At 39.3% G+C, this 18,778-nt stretch overlaps 3 protein-coding genes across 7 annotated transcripts; all 3 read right to left on the reverse strand.

Annotated features, from left to right (window-relative positions):
• Positions 1 to 261: 261 nt before the first annotated feature.
• Positions 262 to 5,277, reverse strand: abhd14a (abhydrolase domain containing 14A). Of its 5 annotated transcripts, XM_041957690.1 has the most exons (6): positions 4,873 to 5,277; positions 4,546 to 4,621; positions 3,766 to 3,938; positions 3,429 to 3,544; positions 2,372 to 2,607; positions 262 to 1,433 (listed from the first exon to the last, which is right to left on the reverse strand). In XM_041957690.1, exons 3-6 carry the CDS (start codon positions 3,930 to 3,932, stop codon positions 1,251 to 1,253), a joined length of 702 nt encoding a protein of 233 aa, XP_041813624.1. In that variant the 5' UTR covers positions 3,933 to 3,938; positions 4,546 to 4,621; positions 4,873 to 5,277; the 3' UTR covers positions 262 to 1,250. The 5 variants fall into 5 exon arrangements, with proteins under 5 accessions (XP_041813624.1, XP_041813589.1, XP_041813615.1 ...); XM_041957655.1 differs by lacking the exon at positions 4,546 to 4,621 and having other exon boundaries at positions 3,766 to 4,046; positions 4,936 to 5,277; XM_041957681.1 differs by lacking the exon at positions 4,546 to 4,621.
• Positions 5,278 to 5,852: 575 nt separating this feature from the next.
• On the reverse strand, positions 5,853 to 11,349 carry hyal2b (hyaluronidase 2b). Its single transcript, XM_041952775.1, has 4 exons — positions 11,183 to 11,349; positions 9,568 to 10,547; positions 9,100 to 9,189; positions 5,853 to 9,014 (listed from the first exon to the last, which is right to left on the reverse strand). Exons 2-4 carry the CDS (start codon positions 10,516 to 10,518, stop codon positions 8,625 to 8,627), a joined length of 1,431 nt encoding a protein of 476 aa, XP_041808709.1. The 5' UTR covers positions 10,519 to 10,547; positions 11,183 to 11,349; the 3' UTR covers positions 5,853 to 8,624.
• A 3,325-nt stretch (positions 11,350 to 14,674) lies between these two features.
• On the reverse strand, positions 14,675 to 18,393 carry tusc2b (tumor suppressor 2, mitochondrial calcium regulator b). The gene is made up of 4 exons (XM_041957924.1): positions 18,243 to 18,393; positions 17,057 to 17,301; positions 16,068 to 16,188; positions 14,675 to 15,968 (listed from the first exon to the last, which is right to left on the reverse strand). The coding sequence occupies exons 2-4, from the start codon at positions 17,203 to 17,205 to the stop codon at positions 15,903 to 15,905; spliced, it is 336 nt and encodes a 111-aa protein (XP_041813858.1). The 5' UTR covers positions 17,206 to 17,301; positions 18,243 to 18,393; the 3' UTR covers positions 14,675 to 15,902.
• Positions 18,394 to 18,778: the final 385 nt, after the last annotated feature.

The raw sequence follows: 18,778 nt of genomic DNA on the forward strand, positions 1-18,778 counted from the left end.
CTATTTTAACTTAATCAGTCCACAGGACATGTTTCTAAAATGCATCACGCTTGATCAACAGCGAAACTGATCACGTTTTTGTTTGTAAAATCTTAATCTGATAAGAAGTAACAACAGAGGATAAATGTTGGATAAATATACCAGAATAAAAAGTAAAACATAATAAAGAATAATACAATATTTTCTGCTGAAATGTAGTGAAGTATAAGGTAAAATGGATATGCTCAAGAAAAGAACAAGGATCTTATCATTGTACTGATCTACAGCTCTTAAGTAAATGTATTGGTTCTCAGAACAAGCAAACTGGAGGTCATTTTTCAACATTTGCAAAAAAAAACGCAAGTGGTTCCCATCAGAAACTCTCCAAGAACTTTCACAAAAGTGAGCAAAATCCAGCAGTATAACAACCTTCCACACAGCAAGTTATATAAATACATGAAATAACCCTCAGTTTCCAAAACATGCCATTTTAGCAACTGAAATATACAAAACACACATTTTTTCCTTTTATTTTAAGCTATGCATATATATTATTTTAAGTTTGTTTGTTGCATGATTGTCCAAACTTATTGCAAATATATTACATATAACTTTATCATCATATAAATAAACATGAGCTAATTTTTTTTAGCATTTTATATGGCCTATATTCTTTTATACATTTTTGTAACAATGTGCATCAACTCTGTTTTTGTAGAGAACAGCATGTTTTTTTCTTGGAAGCTGGAATGGCTATTACATCATATACAAATCTGTTCAAATGTGGAGTGAACAGAAGCTATTTAAACACAGACAGCTGCTACATTTGCATATTTACAGTAAGCTACATGTCACCCACAAAATGGTAACAGTGATGTAAACACGATCCATGTTTTTACATGCAAAGAGAGACATGAAACACATGAAACAAGACTCACCACTAAACACGTCTGAAGGCATTTGTAAAACAAGCTGAGGTGATCTAGTCTCTTATTTGTGGGTGACACTACGGTAAATTAAAAAAAAAAACACTTTATCATGGAAACATCTGAAATATGGTATTGTTATCTCACACTACATGATTACACATGCCATTTTTTATGTATTAAAACCTACTTTGCTTCAGGTGATAATAATATGAAAATAATGCTGATCTTAGTACCTTTTTGCAAAATTGTCACCATACTAAACCACTGATTAGATGGCTAGTGTTCCTCTGTCTTTTTGCTTTTCTTTCTTTTATTTCCACCTCTCTTCCTCCGCCAAACATCTCACTTGAGTTTGCTGAGGAAGTCGATCAACCCTTGGTGAAATTCTCTGGGTTTGTCCATGTAGCAGGCATGGCGAGCTCCTTCCAACTTCAGCACAAAGTGATGTGGAAGTTGTATGAGGTTCTTGTGGGACTGGGCACCCAGATTTGTGTCCAGGGCTCCAAACACAATCAGAGTGGGAGTCTGAAAATAGCACACAGGTGTGAGAAGACTAAGAGACTGTACAGCACAAATGCTTTTCACACATACAAAGTGTTGCTACAATTAAAATTAAATCTCTGAACAGCAGTCAGCAGCGATCATTCAACATTCATTCATTAAGTTATAACCAGCGAGTGTTTGGTATTTAAACTTGATAAATGAGTAAACAATGTCACAATTATTAACACAAGTGATTTAGAACTGAAACAAGTAAATGCTTAATCGCTTGATCCATTGACAGCAAATTCACCAACAGCTACACTGATGATCAATTTATCGTTTAAATCACTTTCTTTCCAGCAAAAACGCAAAAACATTTCCTACTCCCAGCTTCACATTTGCTCCTTTCTGGATATCCTATGTGACAGTAAACTGAATGTCTTTGGGTTTTAGACTGTTTCGTGGGACGAAACAAGCAACATGAAGATGTCACACTCTACTATAAGAAATTCTAAAGGGCATCTTTGTCATTAGTCAAGAAAATAAATGGCAAATGAACTGAGAATGAAAAATAACAGTTAGCTGCAGCGCTAAAATTATTAGTTTTCCACTAATCTTTAAGCAATAGTTAAGAGCCATAAAAACATGTACTGATGAACAGCCAGACTAGTGCACAGAGCTGTATGAATAGAAAATAAAACTTTTTACTGGACATTTGAAGAGACACCTCATATATAGCAAAGCCCAGAGATCAGGAAGACCGGCAGTTCAACAAGGGCCCACAGTTCATTTATGTCAGAGTGCCCCCTAGTGGGTTGATCTGGTCATGCCTCAGTGGCAGCCCAGTTCACTCGACAATGAAAGTCAACCCTAATGTAAGGTTTGTTTATACACACAACATACAATGACGTTATTATGTCCATTGTTTCCATTTAAATTAGTCACCACAGTCACATCAACACAGTCTTTACCTCCCTCACCTGAATATTTTGGTATTGCTGTGGAGTGTAACTTCGGGTACCAACTGGTGCTATGGGGATAAAGCCATGTAGCTGAGCGCTGTTCTTCATGAGGAAGGGGATGGAGTAATGTCCACTCATGGAGGGGCTCAAAAGCACGGCTGCCCTGACACCCAAAGACTCCATGAACCTCGAAAGGAGGTCCACCCGATTCTGGTCCGTCTTCAGAGCCTCTGAGTCTGGCGATTTTCCATACCCTGCAAGAAGAGGAGGAAATTGTACAAGAAAAGACAAAGGTTGATTGGACCTCTGTTTAGATTGATGAGGGGTGGAGCTGCGCTGGGAACTGCTTGAGGTGTACTAATTGCGCTGCTTGTGTCAGGGCCAGCTCTTTGTGGCCACTATAGCCGCGGTAATTTATTGTTATTATTGTATTGTCACATCGGAGTGGGCGGGTCACGTGGTGGTGGTACGTCAGCATCAGAGGTGGTATAGTCAGCTGTTCACCTGGTATTGGGGTTTTTGAACTGAGAGGGGGTGAACGGGAAGTGCTACTTTTTGCTGACCGCTTGATTTTGCCATTGATGAAATTCCTGCTTTCTGATGTAAGCGCTGTGTTAATCACTAATAAATGCACGAAGCAGTATACTTTTGGAGCAGGTTATTCATTCAACACAAACTTCAGCCAGCGTGTCGGGCATGGTATGTTTTTTTCCCTAATTCAGCCTCTCGGCAGCTACGTGGATCAGGATAGTCGCCTATACCAGAGATGTTGCAGCCTTAATATATTGCTACATTTAAGAATATGTACATTAAAGGTTTTTCACCTTAGCGATGGTAAACTATCATCCCATACGCTCTGTTCAGACCTCATTTATGTAAGAAAAAGATTACAAGAGTACGAAAAAGAAAGATATTCTTTACAGAAAATTTAAGTAACCCTGCCCTCGAAATGTATTCTTGTTCCTCCAATTAATTTGTGCACCAGAACAACTTATCACCATGAAAATGACTTTTTATAATCAAGTTGTAAGTGAGATTGCCATCGTCACCATCATTAGTGCAATTATGCAACTACCTGGCAGGTCCATCGCTAAGGCCTGATATCCATTAGTTGCCAGAAGGGCCATTGTGCCGAGTTCTTCCCATGTTTTGGATGTGAAGGCCTGGCCATGCAGAAGGACCACTTGCAGCCTGAAAAGAGAAATCATTTTGTTTTCGAATGACTTCCTAACAGAAGGTTTCTCAAGATTTTATCAGTAGCACAGGCCTGGTAAATACAGCACATTAGAGCTGTCAGTCAGCAGCACATCAGCATTTATCAACAGACCAGGATCACTGTGTTTACTCTCTTAGATGACTGGTTTGGAATGAATAGTTAAGGGGGCAGAGCAATTATCTCTGTGTCAACTCACCTGGGCAATATTTGTCGTCCAGCTCCATCAACAGGTAAAGCTTCTCTGAAGAACAGCGGAGGGTCCCCGGGCAGCTGTCCGGTGCGAATGGACACGTTGATGGTTGGAAGCGGAGGAGGAGGGGTGGTCATCAGCCCCATTCTTTGACTTTCAAGAGATGGCTCCATGCTGCCCTGGCGAATGGACGGCAGCAGCAGGTATAGCAGTAACGTGGCCAGCAACACCAGGCCCAGAACAACAAGACGATTACGCAAGAAATTCATTTCGTCAAGATGAACAATCTAGGAAAAGTGGTAGAAAGTACATTGTCTGAGAGCCCATCATATGGATCCTAATCATACAGTACTTCTAATTGTTTGACAAAGTATACAGAAGTTGCCAGACCATTGTGATTCAACCAATGACTTTTTCTTCACAATCTTTGGTGTCTAAATGTATTTTCATAGTTTTAAGCTTCATTCTAATCGACATACTCACAGACTGCAGGAACACAAGCTTTGTATGCACACACTAATGTTCCCACATCTACAGATGTCAGAAACTGACTTGATGAGCTATATCTTATCACAACACGTGGGAATGATGGCCTAAACTACACAAATAAGAGTAAGCCTTCATGCTTCCTTACTGCAGCGCAGGGTACCTGGCTTAAGTGGGCAGACAGGCGTTAAATGCTGTGTGTGAAACTTTAAAATATTTGCCCGATTAAAAGGTTCACTAGACAGAGTAACATTACCACACACCATCTAAATCAAAGCACAGAGAATAATTCCTACTCACAAGGCTTGAAACTGTGCACTTCAACGTCAGGTGGTTGATAATGTTAACCTGGTTAGTCTGCTTAGACTAGAGGTGGCTGTGTAGGGAAACAGAGCGAATCCAGAAGAAACCAAGAAATGTCATCAGTCAGAGGAAAGTTAACCCTCCGTCATGAAGGACGACAAATCTGAAGCACTGCAGTGCAAAGATATTAGGCTGGCGAATGTAATTTCAGCCAAAATATGCAATTAAGCTAACATTAGCTCGACACGACGCTCTTCTACTAGCTAAATTTCCGTACAATGGGACGCTGTGGGTGACAAAATGCAGCACCAGAGGGAAACATACCAACACAGAGGAGATGAGTGTCAGACTCGTTCACTGACAGAAGGACGAAGCTGTCTGAGTTACCGTCATGTCTTCTGCAGTGCTGGTGGTCAGTGACGGGGAAGTGATGCTGAAAGGCTTGGGCTGGATGCTGGTGGTAACGCTAAGCTTTTCAAATTTGCAGTAAAATTGTGCAGTTAGCGGTAGCTAGACATTTTTTTACTAACAGGAAACTACCTGTAAATTCAACGCTATTTAAATAGAAAAATTCACATCAATCAGAAATAAGAACTGGATAGAAACGATCATGCGAGAGAGTCGAGAAATGTAACGTTAGTCAAAGAAAATGCGAATACGTGACTGTTTCAGATCAAATCGACCGCGGTCTAAATCCCTGTTCTTCGTCGGAGTACATTACGTGCTGCACACAACACTGTGCACCAACACGTCATTTCCTGCTAAAACTGTCAGTCAACACGTTTGTCAAATAAACAAATAAACCGATTCTTTTAAAATGTCCATTATTTTTTTCCCAATATGGATAGTTTGTGTTCTTTTTGTGATAATACAATTAAACTTAAAATAACTGATGAACTTCACGCAAAATAATGAGTTTCGCTCTGATTGAAAAGACAAATTTGTGTTGTTTGGTGTAGGGAGGGATAGGAAACCACATTCATAACCAAACTGCTGTCAAACCAAATTCCAATGTGTTAAACACCACTTTTAGTATCTTTTTGGATATCCTGACACTTCAGACCGTAGACACAATGTGTATATGTGAATCACTCTCTCCCAAGTTCAACCCTTGAGCATTTTATATTTTTGACTGTATTCTGGTTTTGATATTGACTTTGAATTGCTTATACCCTCTTTTCTCTGTATCTTTGTTGGTAATGTAGGTCATTATATTTGATGCAGGTCCAGCACTTCCGCTGTCTGTATTTTTCAATTCTTTTAATATTTTTTCACAAAGAGTGACCCTGTGGTGTTAAATGGATAGCATCCTAGTAGACTACAGCCCTGAGACAATAAGAAAAACTGAAAAAATACATTCAAATCCCTTTTTAAACAATGAATTTATCTGATGAAAAGGGTGAATATGAAATGTTATCAAATACAAAACCCTTTGATTTTATTCAGATTTGGTTTCAAACAATAACACCAATATGTTTAGGCAGAATAAGGCTTGAAAATGAAGTTAATTTCATTATTAATGCTGAAGCTGATTTTTTACCCTCCAGGCAGCCATGGATTTTCACTGATTTCCATAGGTCAGTTTTCAGAGACTGGGGAAAAAAAAGTTAGTTCAGATTTGACAGTGACGATAGTAACCGAAAATTACTCATCTCAAACAAGTCTCATGTTGATATTCATGTCAAATGTGTAATAAATTAAAAGCAATGGTTGCTTAGAAGACGAGAAAATCACATCTCTAAAACATTCTGGTATGCCTTCAAAAATGGTTGGCAGTATATGTCTATGGTACTGGGTAAAAAAAATAAAAAAAGCTAAAACTGCAAATACGATTAGTTTATAGCCTCCTACTGAAAAGTAAGTAGCGACCCTTGGCTTTAACTTGTAGTACAGTGGGTTGAAATCTGCATTATAAATGGGAGACATCTTCCCATTCTCTACTACATAATTTAAGTGTTACTGTGTCAGACCTGGTTTTCTAAGTCTGATTAATATGTTCATGTTCATCTTTGCTGCAACACAATATCACATTTAAAGACAAATATTCTCACAATGCAACTGAGTTGGAAGCCAAGGGAGGTACACATACAACAATCATAGAAGCACCCATTTCCTTTTAGACAGAATTCACAGTGGAACACATCTCAAACATTACACAACAAATGGAAAAACACTATTGGACTGTAATGCATTAGCAGTGTGCCTTACAAGCTTCTGTATCCAGCACCAGAACATTGTTTCCCCTCTTGTAAGTATCAGCTTGAAATAAAGCTAGATCCACCTCAACGAAAAACTAGTTAAAGTGCAGTATTTTAGAAAACATTTGCAGCACACATAAAACGTTCTATTGCAATACTACATGTGTGATTCTCAGTTGTTGAGTCTGTGAAAAACAGCACAACCCACCACTTGCCCACGAGAATCATAACTCGGCATCATCACCATATAGAATAAATACAGAACCTACTGTATAAATATGAAACTGCTCACCTAGCTTCAGTCTAGCAAATATATTTACTTGGCAATAAACTAATATGAAGATGTAGCTACAGTAGTTGCTATCAACACAGTGTCACTGACAGACACCATGACACAAACTGCTGTGCAAGCAAGTCAAACTACACACTTAAGAAATCAGAACTGGTAATTGTGTACAGAGCCTGACCGACACTGGATTTCTGAAGCTCATATAGATATTTGAGAGTGTAAAAACAAATCATTGTATCAGCCGAATAATTTTAACATGAACACAAACATTTTCAAAAGGATCCCTTACGTTTGGTTATTAAAGAAATGTGGCTAAGACCTACTCAGTGAAACATTCCATAACTGAAAAATAAACAGATTTTTGAAATTTCTTTTCAAACATTTCTTGTCAGATATGCCGATACCAATACATCTGGAGCAAACTTAAATCAGCCATGAGCCACTGGACTCCAACTGTGTATCTGAACATTCATACTGCCAGAATCTGATCATTCTCCTGTCTGTTTTCATAACATTAACAAAAATTTGGCAACAGGTAAATTACCTGGCTGCTAAACTTTTACTTTGTAATTTGTTTTCACAGTGAGATCCACGTGAATCACAAAACATTTGTAACAGGATTTGTAACATTTGTCTTTTCTTTACAGGTCTGTCCACCCTTTCCTTTTTATGTACTTCTCCTCTGTTAATTTAAAAAACACAAAAACAAATGCGAGGCATATGGAATTAATATTAGTATAAAGCACTGTGCCCAGCAGTGGGCTGAGATGAACACCCCAGTAATCACAACTTGTAAACAAAGGCAACCATAAAGAAGAGCACTTCGTAGCCTAGTTAAGGCACAACTTTGAACTGAAACAGGCAGGTCCAGCCATGTTGTTTCTATAAGCCAAAGACAACCGAAGAAATGTAAAACTCCTAATTAATCACCTTCAGACATAATGCACTTTTTAGATTTCATTCATGAGGCTACGTGTCATAACACTTAACAGCTTAATCCATCAACAGACACAAAGTACGATGCTGAAATAGGCAGCAGTATGCAAATGTAGAATTCTCAATACTGTATGTCACTGGGCATCACATCACCTTTCATCTACTTTTTCTTCTTTCCATTGCTGTGTCCATCATAAAAAAAAACTTTTTAACAGTCTTTTTTATAAAGCATCATGCCCTCTGTGGGAACAGTCTCATAATTACACTACAGCCCCATTGAATGTAAAGTGAAAGTGTACAGTAGCTCCTCATCTGGAGGTCAGAGGCTTTTAAGACATAGTTATGATTTTTGGCATAATTTGATACAAGTTAATGACCTGTTGAAATACTGATGGGCAGCATTAGTTCCAGGAGGTGGTCCTGAGGTTGACGCTCTGCCAGTGCAGCTTGTCAGACAAATGTTCCTGTCAGATGGGTCTGTGTGCTTGGACAACAGTCCCCCATCATACTGAGAGATCGCTGGTGACAGGACTGACTGTCTCCTACTGTCAATGCACCAGTATCACTAGTGCACAGAAACTCACCACCTTTATGTTGAACTGTCCTTTTCAGAGCTGGCAGACGCAATGAATATTTTGGACTTCTCAGATTCCTCAGTGTAGCAGAGTGAGGAGTCCTAGTGGGAGTAAGAAGCAAAGGGGCCAGGTCCCGAAGACAGAGGAGGCTCTATTCTGCCCTTTTTCTTTCTGAGCACAGGCCTCACCCCTGTACCCACTGTAGCACTGGCACTGGAAGTGTGTGCGGAAAAGAGCCAGCTCGGCTTGACCAGGCAAGCCTGCAACCTTCAGCTGGCCACCCTGACTGGTGATGCTGTGCGTTAACGGGCTGAGATGCAGGTATACGTCATTGTCTGGTATTTTGCGCAGACAGCGGCCGCGGGATTTACAAATCGCCTTACTGCATTGTTCTGCTGCTGTAGACACATTAAGCAGGTACTGGCCCAGCGGTCCCTGAAGATAACCATTTAGAGTGGCGCAGTTGGCCTGAGGGCAAGAAAAGAAAAGAAGGGATGTTAACTGTAAACTAGCCTATTCAGCATGAAATGAACAGAGAGGTTATAACACTTACATTGCTGCTTGCATAGGAGGTGTCCCCCCAGAAGATCACACCTGCAGCTCCAAGTGCAACACTCTCACCAATGGTGGAGACCAGATCTGTCTACGAAGCATTTACACAGCACAGTTCAGCACATACACACGATGAGGGAAATATTAGCAAAGAGGACTAAAGCCAGCAGATATGAATAAATACAAATGTAAATGGTCACTAAGCTAATACACTGTCAACAAAGTGTTATGTTAACCTGTGTTTTATCCAACCTTCTCACAGCAGTGACATTGTGGTATTATTATGGTGCCAAGTACAGTCAAAGCCTAAACAATACTTAATGTTGTTGATTCTCTGCTACCTAGAAATATACACACTACAGACATTTTCAATCCATCTGCAATGTGTGGTCTCCAGCCCACACAATATAATAACTGAACTCTGAGATAACATAATAAGCCTCCTGTAGTTGTACAGGAGCCAACTTACCTCAGTTAGGAGGGTCATCTCATTGATGTAAGTCGGGCGAGTATAAACAAAAACAGGACGTGCTAATCCATCCCCCACAGATGCCAGGCGCATCGCCTCCTTTACCCTGTTTCGGACAAAGAGGCGTCCATAATTTGAAGAGCTTAGTACAGAGCCCATGTATATAGATGGGAAGAATGCTGTACATTCCATCCACAACCAGTTAAGTTGATCGTTGCGGGCCATCTCCACAAAAGGACAGCGGCCTGTGTAGTTCTTCAGGTCACTCTTGTAGTCGTGGTTGTAACAATCTGGAAACAGGTAAAAGCCCCACAGCTGATTGGGCCTCAAACTCTTGGCAAGTTTTAGAGTCTCCAGCATGAATTTGCGAGCTGATAGCTCAAATTCCTGCTGTGCAACTTTTCCCACTTGTTCTGGGGTCCACTTAGGGTTCTTTTTGGCCACCATTTCACGGGATTTACTTCGATAGATATCTTTCGCATCCCAATTTCGGATCCACAATGGACGCCACTCCTCCCAGTCAATAACAGCCAACCCTTTTGCCTCTGGCTCACGTATATATTTCTGCAAACCTTCAGGCATCTTTTCATAGTGCTGAGTGAGGCTGGCCAGCTGTGGAAGGCCTCCGTTCACTGCAGTGCCACCACGCTTATAATGGGGATACAAGCCAAGGCGCTCCTTGTAGAAAATTGTGAGGTTCTGCCGGACAAAGCCCTCATTGGGGGTTGCCACAATGTCAAACTGGTCCAGAGATAAAGTTACGCGGTGTCGTGGTAAACACTCTTGTGTTGGGGCATTCCAGGCGAGAAGAACTGGCTTCTGGGAATATAATGGCCATCTAGCCTGCTTTAAATCTGCTGAACACAAGACTGTCCACGATGTAAACAGAGTCAGAATCAACCAAGGCAGCTGGCCAACTGTGGTGGAGAGACAGTGGAATACAGCCTCCATGGTCACTGCTCACCTTCTCTCCTCTTTCTCTAGAAAAGAAAAATAAAGCGGTTTTGTTCAATTCAGCCAAAAATAAAATAAAATCCCAAATAGGGCATTAAACACTTTCCTGGTGATATCACAAATATTCTACAATAGAAATGTTAATTGCAACACAAATAAGAACTATTCAGATTGGCTTTGAGGAAATATTTTATAGTTTCAAGTGTAATAAAAGCAGCTTGATCTCATCGGTAGACTGAGTTTGAAAGAACTCCTCGAAAACAGGGGAATACATAATGTTAGGATAACGTAACAGCGTAAAGAGTACACATGACATATCTATGGTAGATTATTAGAAACGGCTTATTACCAACATCAGCAAGTATCGTTAAAAACAATCAACTTCCTCTTGAGATACGTTACATGATACGATCATTTTGCTTCGGAAATCAGTTGTGACAAGTAAGTTTAAGGTTTGTTAAAGCGAATTGTAAAGCACAAAACTAACAAAATTATCTGTTTAAACTTGTAACTGCTGTTCTCTGGGACAAATTCTACTTCGTCCGTCCACGAACTGAGTTCACGTAAGTTTGCCAAGTTAGCTAAAAGTTTCATTTAAACTAGCGTTCAGTGGCAAACATGCTAGCTAACGTGTAGTTCCTTCTCTCCCATCCAGTCTGACCTGTTCCGATGAAGCTGATGACACGGGCTTATTCCACTCATGTAACCGTCAAATAAACTGCTTTTCCACTGCCCTGCCATGTGAAAAGTAACAGTCACAATCCGCTTAATCCATGTTGATGATTAACAAATTTGCCAGCTCGGCTAACAGAAATCATGGCAGGAGCGGTGATGACGGGTACACCGTTGAGCAACAACAGTTCAGTGTATTGATTTCTTGAGTAGGGGTGGTTTGAATTTATGCGACATAATTTGCTTTGTTCTGTCGCATATGTAGTACCTCAGCATGGATTCTTGATTTAAAATATGTTACTCTTTACACTTATCCACGATAATAACCCCGCCTGTCATAAATTACAGGGGAAAATTAGACTACGGTGCCGTTTACTCCCCTTAAATAAAAACCAAAATAGTCTCTTCCTCAAACCCAGCTTTGAATTGTCTGTCGAAACATGTGTCATTGATAAGTGCGGATGAGAAATGGCTTGTTAACAAGTAAAACATGGCACTTTACCACCTCTGTGATGTTTTGTTCATACTATGAGCCTACGTTTAAGTTGCTACGCTCTGTGTTTTTTTATTCTGTACCGAAATGATCACAATTGTGGCCAAGGAAGTGTTTGCAGCTTGTGGCGTAATGAGACATGACACCTACCGTGATTATAGGCAATACTATACGATTGTTTCCGGTGTTTATGTGGGCTTAATACATATAATGTCCTTTTATTGGGCCTGTATTTGGAAACCAAACTTTATTTAACATAATTTACGGACGGGTTATATATAAAATACAGAAAAAAAATCTTTTACAATTATCCGTAAGACTGCATTATCTGCTAAATGGTAACCAATCCAATAATTTTTGCCAGTTTAAATATCTTTAAAACAAATGATCAGTGGATCAAATCAGTTTTTGGCGGTTTGGTTCTTTTGTCTTAAATGTGTTAAATAGCCATTTTATATTTTCTGTGGCCATAAGTATATCACAGTCTGTGCTGAGCTGTCAGCACATTTGGCAAACATCATTTGGCTACTTAATATCAGTCTCAAAAAAGTAGAAAAAGTCTTTTAAAAAAAGTCTTTGTCTTAAATGCTGTCAGGCTATTCTTCTATATATTGATCTTAAATATGAGCTTGTTCTGAATGATGGCAAATAAAGTCCCACTGTGCAAGAAAACAATACAGCAAACATTCATATTAAAAACAGAATAATACTTTTTTTAATCTCTATTTTCGTGGTGTGCCCAAATAGTGTCTCTTACCAGGAACCTTTTCCTCCCCAATGTCCAGATGAAAGTGGTTCAATCCAGATGTTCAAGTTGTTTAGGACTGGGATCCATACAGGTCAGTCCGGGTATTCTGCTCCATTCTGTGTTGAAATCCAGCACTGACTGGTATTTAAATATACAGCAGACTCCACCTCTGTTTGACCTCTATCTTTCATACACAAGCAAATCACTCCACCCTAAGGTTTTGCTTGCTTTTGTTTTTCCATCACAGTGATCCTGCACCAAAAGTGTTACTTAAAATTAGTAAAACTATGTGCGTATAATCAGGAAAATTACTAAGTATTAAAAGGAAAATACTCAGTGCAGAAAAACGTCCCCTGTGAATGTTGCAATATTATATGTCATATCATTAAATTATTAGTCAAAACAGTCAAAATATCTTATAAGATCAGCATATGTTTTGTGTGTATATATAATTATTTATAAAGTAATTAAAGATGTCAGATTGTACTTCAAATTTGTTCTTAAGTAGTGTTAAGTAAATATACTTGGTTACATTCCACCACTGGAGTGTCATGGTAATGTCACAATAACAGCTTTAAAGGGACAGTTATAGACACATCAGCTGATTCTTTGTTACCCAGTTTTCTAAAATTAGAATTTGGTGGCAGGTTCTCTCTGCAGATGCTTTTTTTTCTCTGCAGACTGATTGCAAAGACAAGCTTAGCAGCTGAAATTCTGTATAACTGATTGGAAAATAATGTGTTGAGAAAACTAGGCTGTTTGTTTTGATGGAAAGATCTTACATGAGGGCCATTATATTGTGTCTAGGATAATAGGAATTATTAGGCCCACCACAGGCATAAACAATAAGCTGTGAAGGTCAGCAAGAATTAAGGTAATCCTGATGCAACCAAGCGATTTCACCGTATAGGGACTTACTGTTGATGCCAATACTTGTGCTGCTGTTTGCATTAACTAATTTCTTAACACATACTAGCTGAATGGTTAAGACTTAAAGTATGCATCACAAACATACCATTTTTCAAGTGCTGACAAGGTAAACATGACTCATAGCTGACTGAGAACCTTTTGTTGAACCAAAGAAAACTCATGGACAAATAGCCATTGTAATCATTATACCTGAGTTAGTGAATTACTTCAAAAAGATCTTTTCCAAGAGCTCTGTTTGCACTTATTTCAAAGAAAATAGAATAAGGTTATACTGACAGAGTGCATTTTCACACAGCTGACCTCATTGCTCCATTACCTTTCTCAAACACACACACACACTCAAAGACATCATGTCTAATAGATGAAGGCAGTTCCTCCAGAACAAATTGGCTAAATTATTCTTGGTTTTGCTTATTTTGTTTCCAAAATAAAATACAAAAAAATTCAAACATCTGAAAATTGCAGCTTTTTAAGAACATTGTTTTTAGTGAGAAAAGATCCCTGCGAGTAATACCTTACTTTGTGATTTCATGTCTTGAAATGTGCCTCTTATTTTTGTCGGCAAAGCCAGAGGGTGGGTGGGTTTGCTGAGTCAAATCTTTTCTTTTAACCCCAATACTGCAATTCACCTCGTGGCCTTGCATATTATTACAGCTTTGTGAAAGTAAACAACAAAAAGTAATTGTCCTGCCATGTCTCCCCCAGACTCAGCTGAAAAAGGTACTTACCCAAAGGTAAAAAAGCACAAGTCTTGTGTGGAGCAAAATCATTTCATGGAAGCAATAAAGTGGAGTGGATTTTGGCACAGACTTCTTTATCCTCTGAGGAGAACAATATCAGACAGCTTTGTAGAAAACCCTTTCCCATGGAAAACTTTGATGGCCTTCACTTCTCTCTTAACTTTATCCATTCCTCATTAGCGTGCACACGCACGCACACTCTTCACCTACCAACAGTGGTTTGCCGTGGCAATTTCCTATGCAGGTGGCTAATTTCATCACAGGTGGAGGTCAGAAGCATTAGTTCCACTACATGGTTGAACAGATCCCGTCAGCTCATTTCAGTGTTTACAACCATTGCCAAAAAGCTGAATTCTCTGTCATTATAAAAGATGATTTGACAAATAGTTCTCCTAAGCTTGCCAATAATTGTTATATAAGGCCACATTTGACGCAGATGAAGAGATTTCCTCCACATAACTTCCTTCATCTTCTTTGCATTTCTGTGCGGATTACTAGTAGCCCCATAAACAAAACTCCACACACAGGTAGCATTACACAGGCTATCGCAAAAATGTTTTTTATCAGAAAAACATATAACATGTGTGTACTCATCTGCAGGAACTTAATTCCCTACATGACATGATTTGATGTGACTGAAATTAAACCACTCCATTATCACAATATTTTGTATTAAAATAAATTGCAAAATATGGCATGTATCAGGATTTCAGAAATACTGAGTTCATGACTTCCCTTAAAGCCACCGATTTAGTTTCTGTCAAAATTCCCCAATATGCAGATCTAACTTTAGACCTAAGTATGGTTCTTTGGTCATGTCTTTACAGGCAGTCATACAGGATATATTGTGGGGGAGAATATAACCACTGGGAAAAAAAACCCTCCATACTACAGGAAGTGGACCTGGAGTTAAAATCATTTACAGAATGCAATTGATATTTTCAGATTTAGAGGCAATAATAAAAATAATATGTCAATGGATTTTCTTTCCTATTTATGAAGTAAATGCACTTTAATATGCTGTTTGACTATAAGGTATTGATATTAAAAATAAGTACCATGACACAGTTCAGCATTTCAAATTGTAATTAAAAAACAGTTATAATAAATTAAAAGTGAAACATAGTATGCCAAAGCAGCAAAGGAAACAACAGGATCTCCTACTAGACTCACTGCTGCTGTGAACATGTGTGGCTCTGAGGTCACTGAAGCCAGTCCATCCAACATTATGACATTAATCCACTTATGATTTAATGGGCCACTGATTGTCAACTCCCAAGGCTACTACCGATAAGCAGATCCTGTTCCATGCATAATAAAGCAAGTCATGACGGTGTCAAAAAACTAAAGAGTGCACTTAAACTTTCTCGCTCCAGATATGACCGTGACAGAGGGAAGAACTGGTTACATTCTCCTTAAACTCCTTGTGGTTCAATGAATCATACCAGAAAACAATCTGCAGCAATAAATTCAGGACTCTGTCACACTTCATCCCGTTGCTGCACACACATTCACACTTACATGCATACAAACCACGATCTGTAAACTGAGTAGGTTTTGCCAACTTGGCACCCTTCTAGATCTCCACTGGTGACCTATTCTGTGTCTAACTGCACACAAGCCAAAAACAGATCACATGCAGAGGCTCAGCACACATTGCATTAGCCTGTCCACATAAGGGCATCAATAATATCAAGAGATCGTGTTATTTTAAAAGGTGGTTCAGGCTTCCAGCTGTAGGGGAAACCACAGGACGGAGTCAACACAGTGGACACTCTGAGATGCTCCTCAGACATCATCAGGCTTCACAGAGGACAACTGGGAAATCTACATGGATACAAGGGTGCTCCAGCTTTATAATTCCCTGGAAGGACAAAGGGAGACAAATTATTTGGACTTATAAAACAGAGAACTACTGTTGGTGAGTGAAGTACTGTTGGTGTAAGGATTATGATTTCCTCACCTGAGGTGTTAGGTTTTTGTGAATCCTCTTCAGCTTGGCCTTTTTACGTCCATTTTTTGTCACAATTGTCTCTTCATAGAACTCGTGGGCCAAGTCGCCATCTTCATCAAAGTACATAGAGCTGCAGCAGAGAGACAAAATCAATCATCCGTACAAACAAAATACGACCGTGTGTATCAGATAGTGCCAAAGTCATTTTAGCAGTCATTTTTAATCCCACAATGTATTGCATATCAAACATTTTCACACATACTGTATTTGGTGATACACAAAGAAAGTTGGTCAATGACAGAGACACTAAAAAATACACAACCAGAAGAAAAAAAAAAGTGGTTTAGGGGGTATCAAACCCACAACCCAGCCAACATTAAAAAAAACAGAAGGAGCTGCTTGCTTTTGCCTTGGTTCCCTCATCTAAAATAAGAAAAAAAGAAATCACACCATTCAGTCAGCTGTCTTCCTGTGGGTAAAATGTCTGGATCTGAAAAGGTGGGGAGAACGGTAAGCAAATAACAGCTCAGTACTACAGTGGTGCACAAGAAGGCAGCTGTGACCACAACAGAGCAGCTACAGCAGCAGAGCACTATGCTCATGCCCACTCATCAAATAAAATTGAGGGGAATTATGGGCACATTATTGTGGAAATTGGCTGAAGGAATAGATATCACCTGATGTGACAAATCCTGGTTCCTGGTTCATTCTATAAAGTTCCTGACGATTGCTCATAATTGTTGTGCAAACAGTGTGAATTTATGTCTCCAGCTTGCCCAGTGTCAACAACACAGGCTGAGTGTGAATATGTGGGAATGCTTTCAGTGCAAACATACCGGTAAGTACATTTCTCAATGATTAGTCTTTTTAAAATCCTGGACACAAAGGGGACAGGGACCACAAGCTGATTTAAAACGACTTACTCCAAAATAATAGTCTGCTATAACCGCTAAAAAAAAAAGTATGATGGGGATACATGGTGGTGATGCTATATTTACCTTCGTCTAGTAAGCACAAAAGGTGTTGCACTTGGGAAACTTCGACCTCTTGCCAGTGACTGTTCATTTCCATCTTTGGTCGGATCATCCGTACTACCTGAGCCAGAAAAAGGCCAAAATCCTTTGGATTTGGAGCCGCTACCACCCATCTTCAACCGCAGCACATTATTTTCTTGGGTCACGGGACTGCCAGTAGTGCCACACTGTTACTGTACCAGATGAATGTGACCTTTAGAATATGAAACCTTTGAAAAATGACACATGAAAGTTAAGAATTAAGTTATTTTAGGCGATTTAATACAAACAAAAACTTTCTTTTACAATTAACATCCTATTTTAGATTAAGAAAGACAGAGAAAAGGAACACATGTTGTTGCACATTTACAACAAATCCTAAGACCCCATTCTGTGGACAAGAAAAGTGGTACCGCAGACATATTTCATGTTTAATTTAAAAAAGAAAACATATGGGCTACACTGTTCATAAACACATGTGCATTTGCATTCATAACCAATGAAAAAAGATACTGTACATGCCATTATTCAATTGTCATTTCATTCAAATTATATCTTCCTTATAGCAAACATGGACGACACAGAAGACAGCTAAAACACAAGGCCTAGACTGATTTCGGGCAATGTTCAGTTACAGTTCTATTCATATGTCCTCTGTTCACGTGTCAAACCATAGCAGGCCAGTTATATGGCAGTGCACCCACCCAATGCCACATTACATTAACACAAAATGTGCCACAGTCGTAAACCTGACCATCCGTCTACTATGTTCTGCTATCCCGTCAGGTTAAATCAGTGTTTGGGAAGTAAAAAAAATGCTGAATAACGTTAGTCAGCTATACTTAGAATCTAGAGGGCTTGTTAGCATTTGGTTATCTGGGTAGGAGAGCTAATTTCGCTAGCTAGCTTGCTAGCTTTGACCGACGGGACCATTAAGAAATTGGCCCTGCCCGTGTTACTTGCAGTGGTTGTTATGCCACTTTAACTCCCTGGCTGCTAACATTACAATTAGCTACAGACAGTTAGCTAGCACTCTGTTACTAGCATTAGCCGGGTCAACATGTTTCTTTCCAGTTTACAAAATTACGTTTACTGCCGCTGCCAAAAGCTAACGTTAGCTGGTTTGATAACTAGCGCTTCGTCGCTACAGTTTAGCTTGACGAAAACATACCTTTACGGGGTTTGGTGTGTTCGCAGGATGAAAAAGTTCTTTGATGAATATGTCTTGGTGGGCTGTGTACAAGCAAAGACCTCTCAAAACACAGCTACGATAGCTGTTTATGCTAGCTAAAAGAAGAAAAAACTAACGTTTTTCTTCTGTCTTTTTTACCGACGGCTGGGAAAGAGATGATGCTGAGCTAACGCCACCACATGGACAGGAGTGGGAAATTAGAAAACTGTACAAGGAAAAACAGCAGCTACAATGTGCTGAATAGCAGCAAAAATGTAATGTAAACTTACTGCCTGTCCCGCTAACTAGACACTGACAGAGAGCACTATATCAGTGTATGTATTTCCTCCCTGAAGTTGTGGTTGTTTAAGAGCAAATCCCTGCAGACAGGTTTAAAATCTCCTTTCCAGAAGAGCAGAGACTGTTATATCAGCATATAAATGTACACTACTGGTCCAACACAGTTGGTCAAACTAAGTACTCAATGTGAAATTTAAAATCACCATAACATCAAATGACCCATGTATTGTTATTGT

Source organism: Chelmon rostratus, chromosome 2, assembly GCF_017976325.1.
Source record: "Chelmon rostratus isolate fCheRos1 chromosome 2, fCheRos1.pri, whole genome shotgun sequence".
NCBI lineage: Eukaryota > Metazoa > Chordata > Actinopteri > Chaetodontiformes > Chaetodontidae > Chelmon > Chelmon rostratus.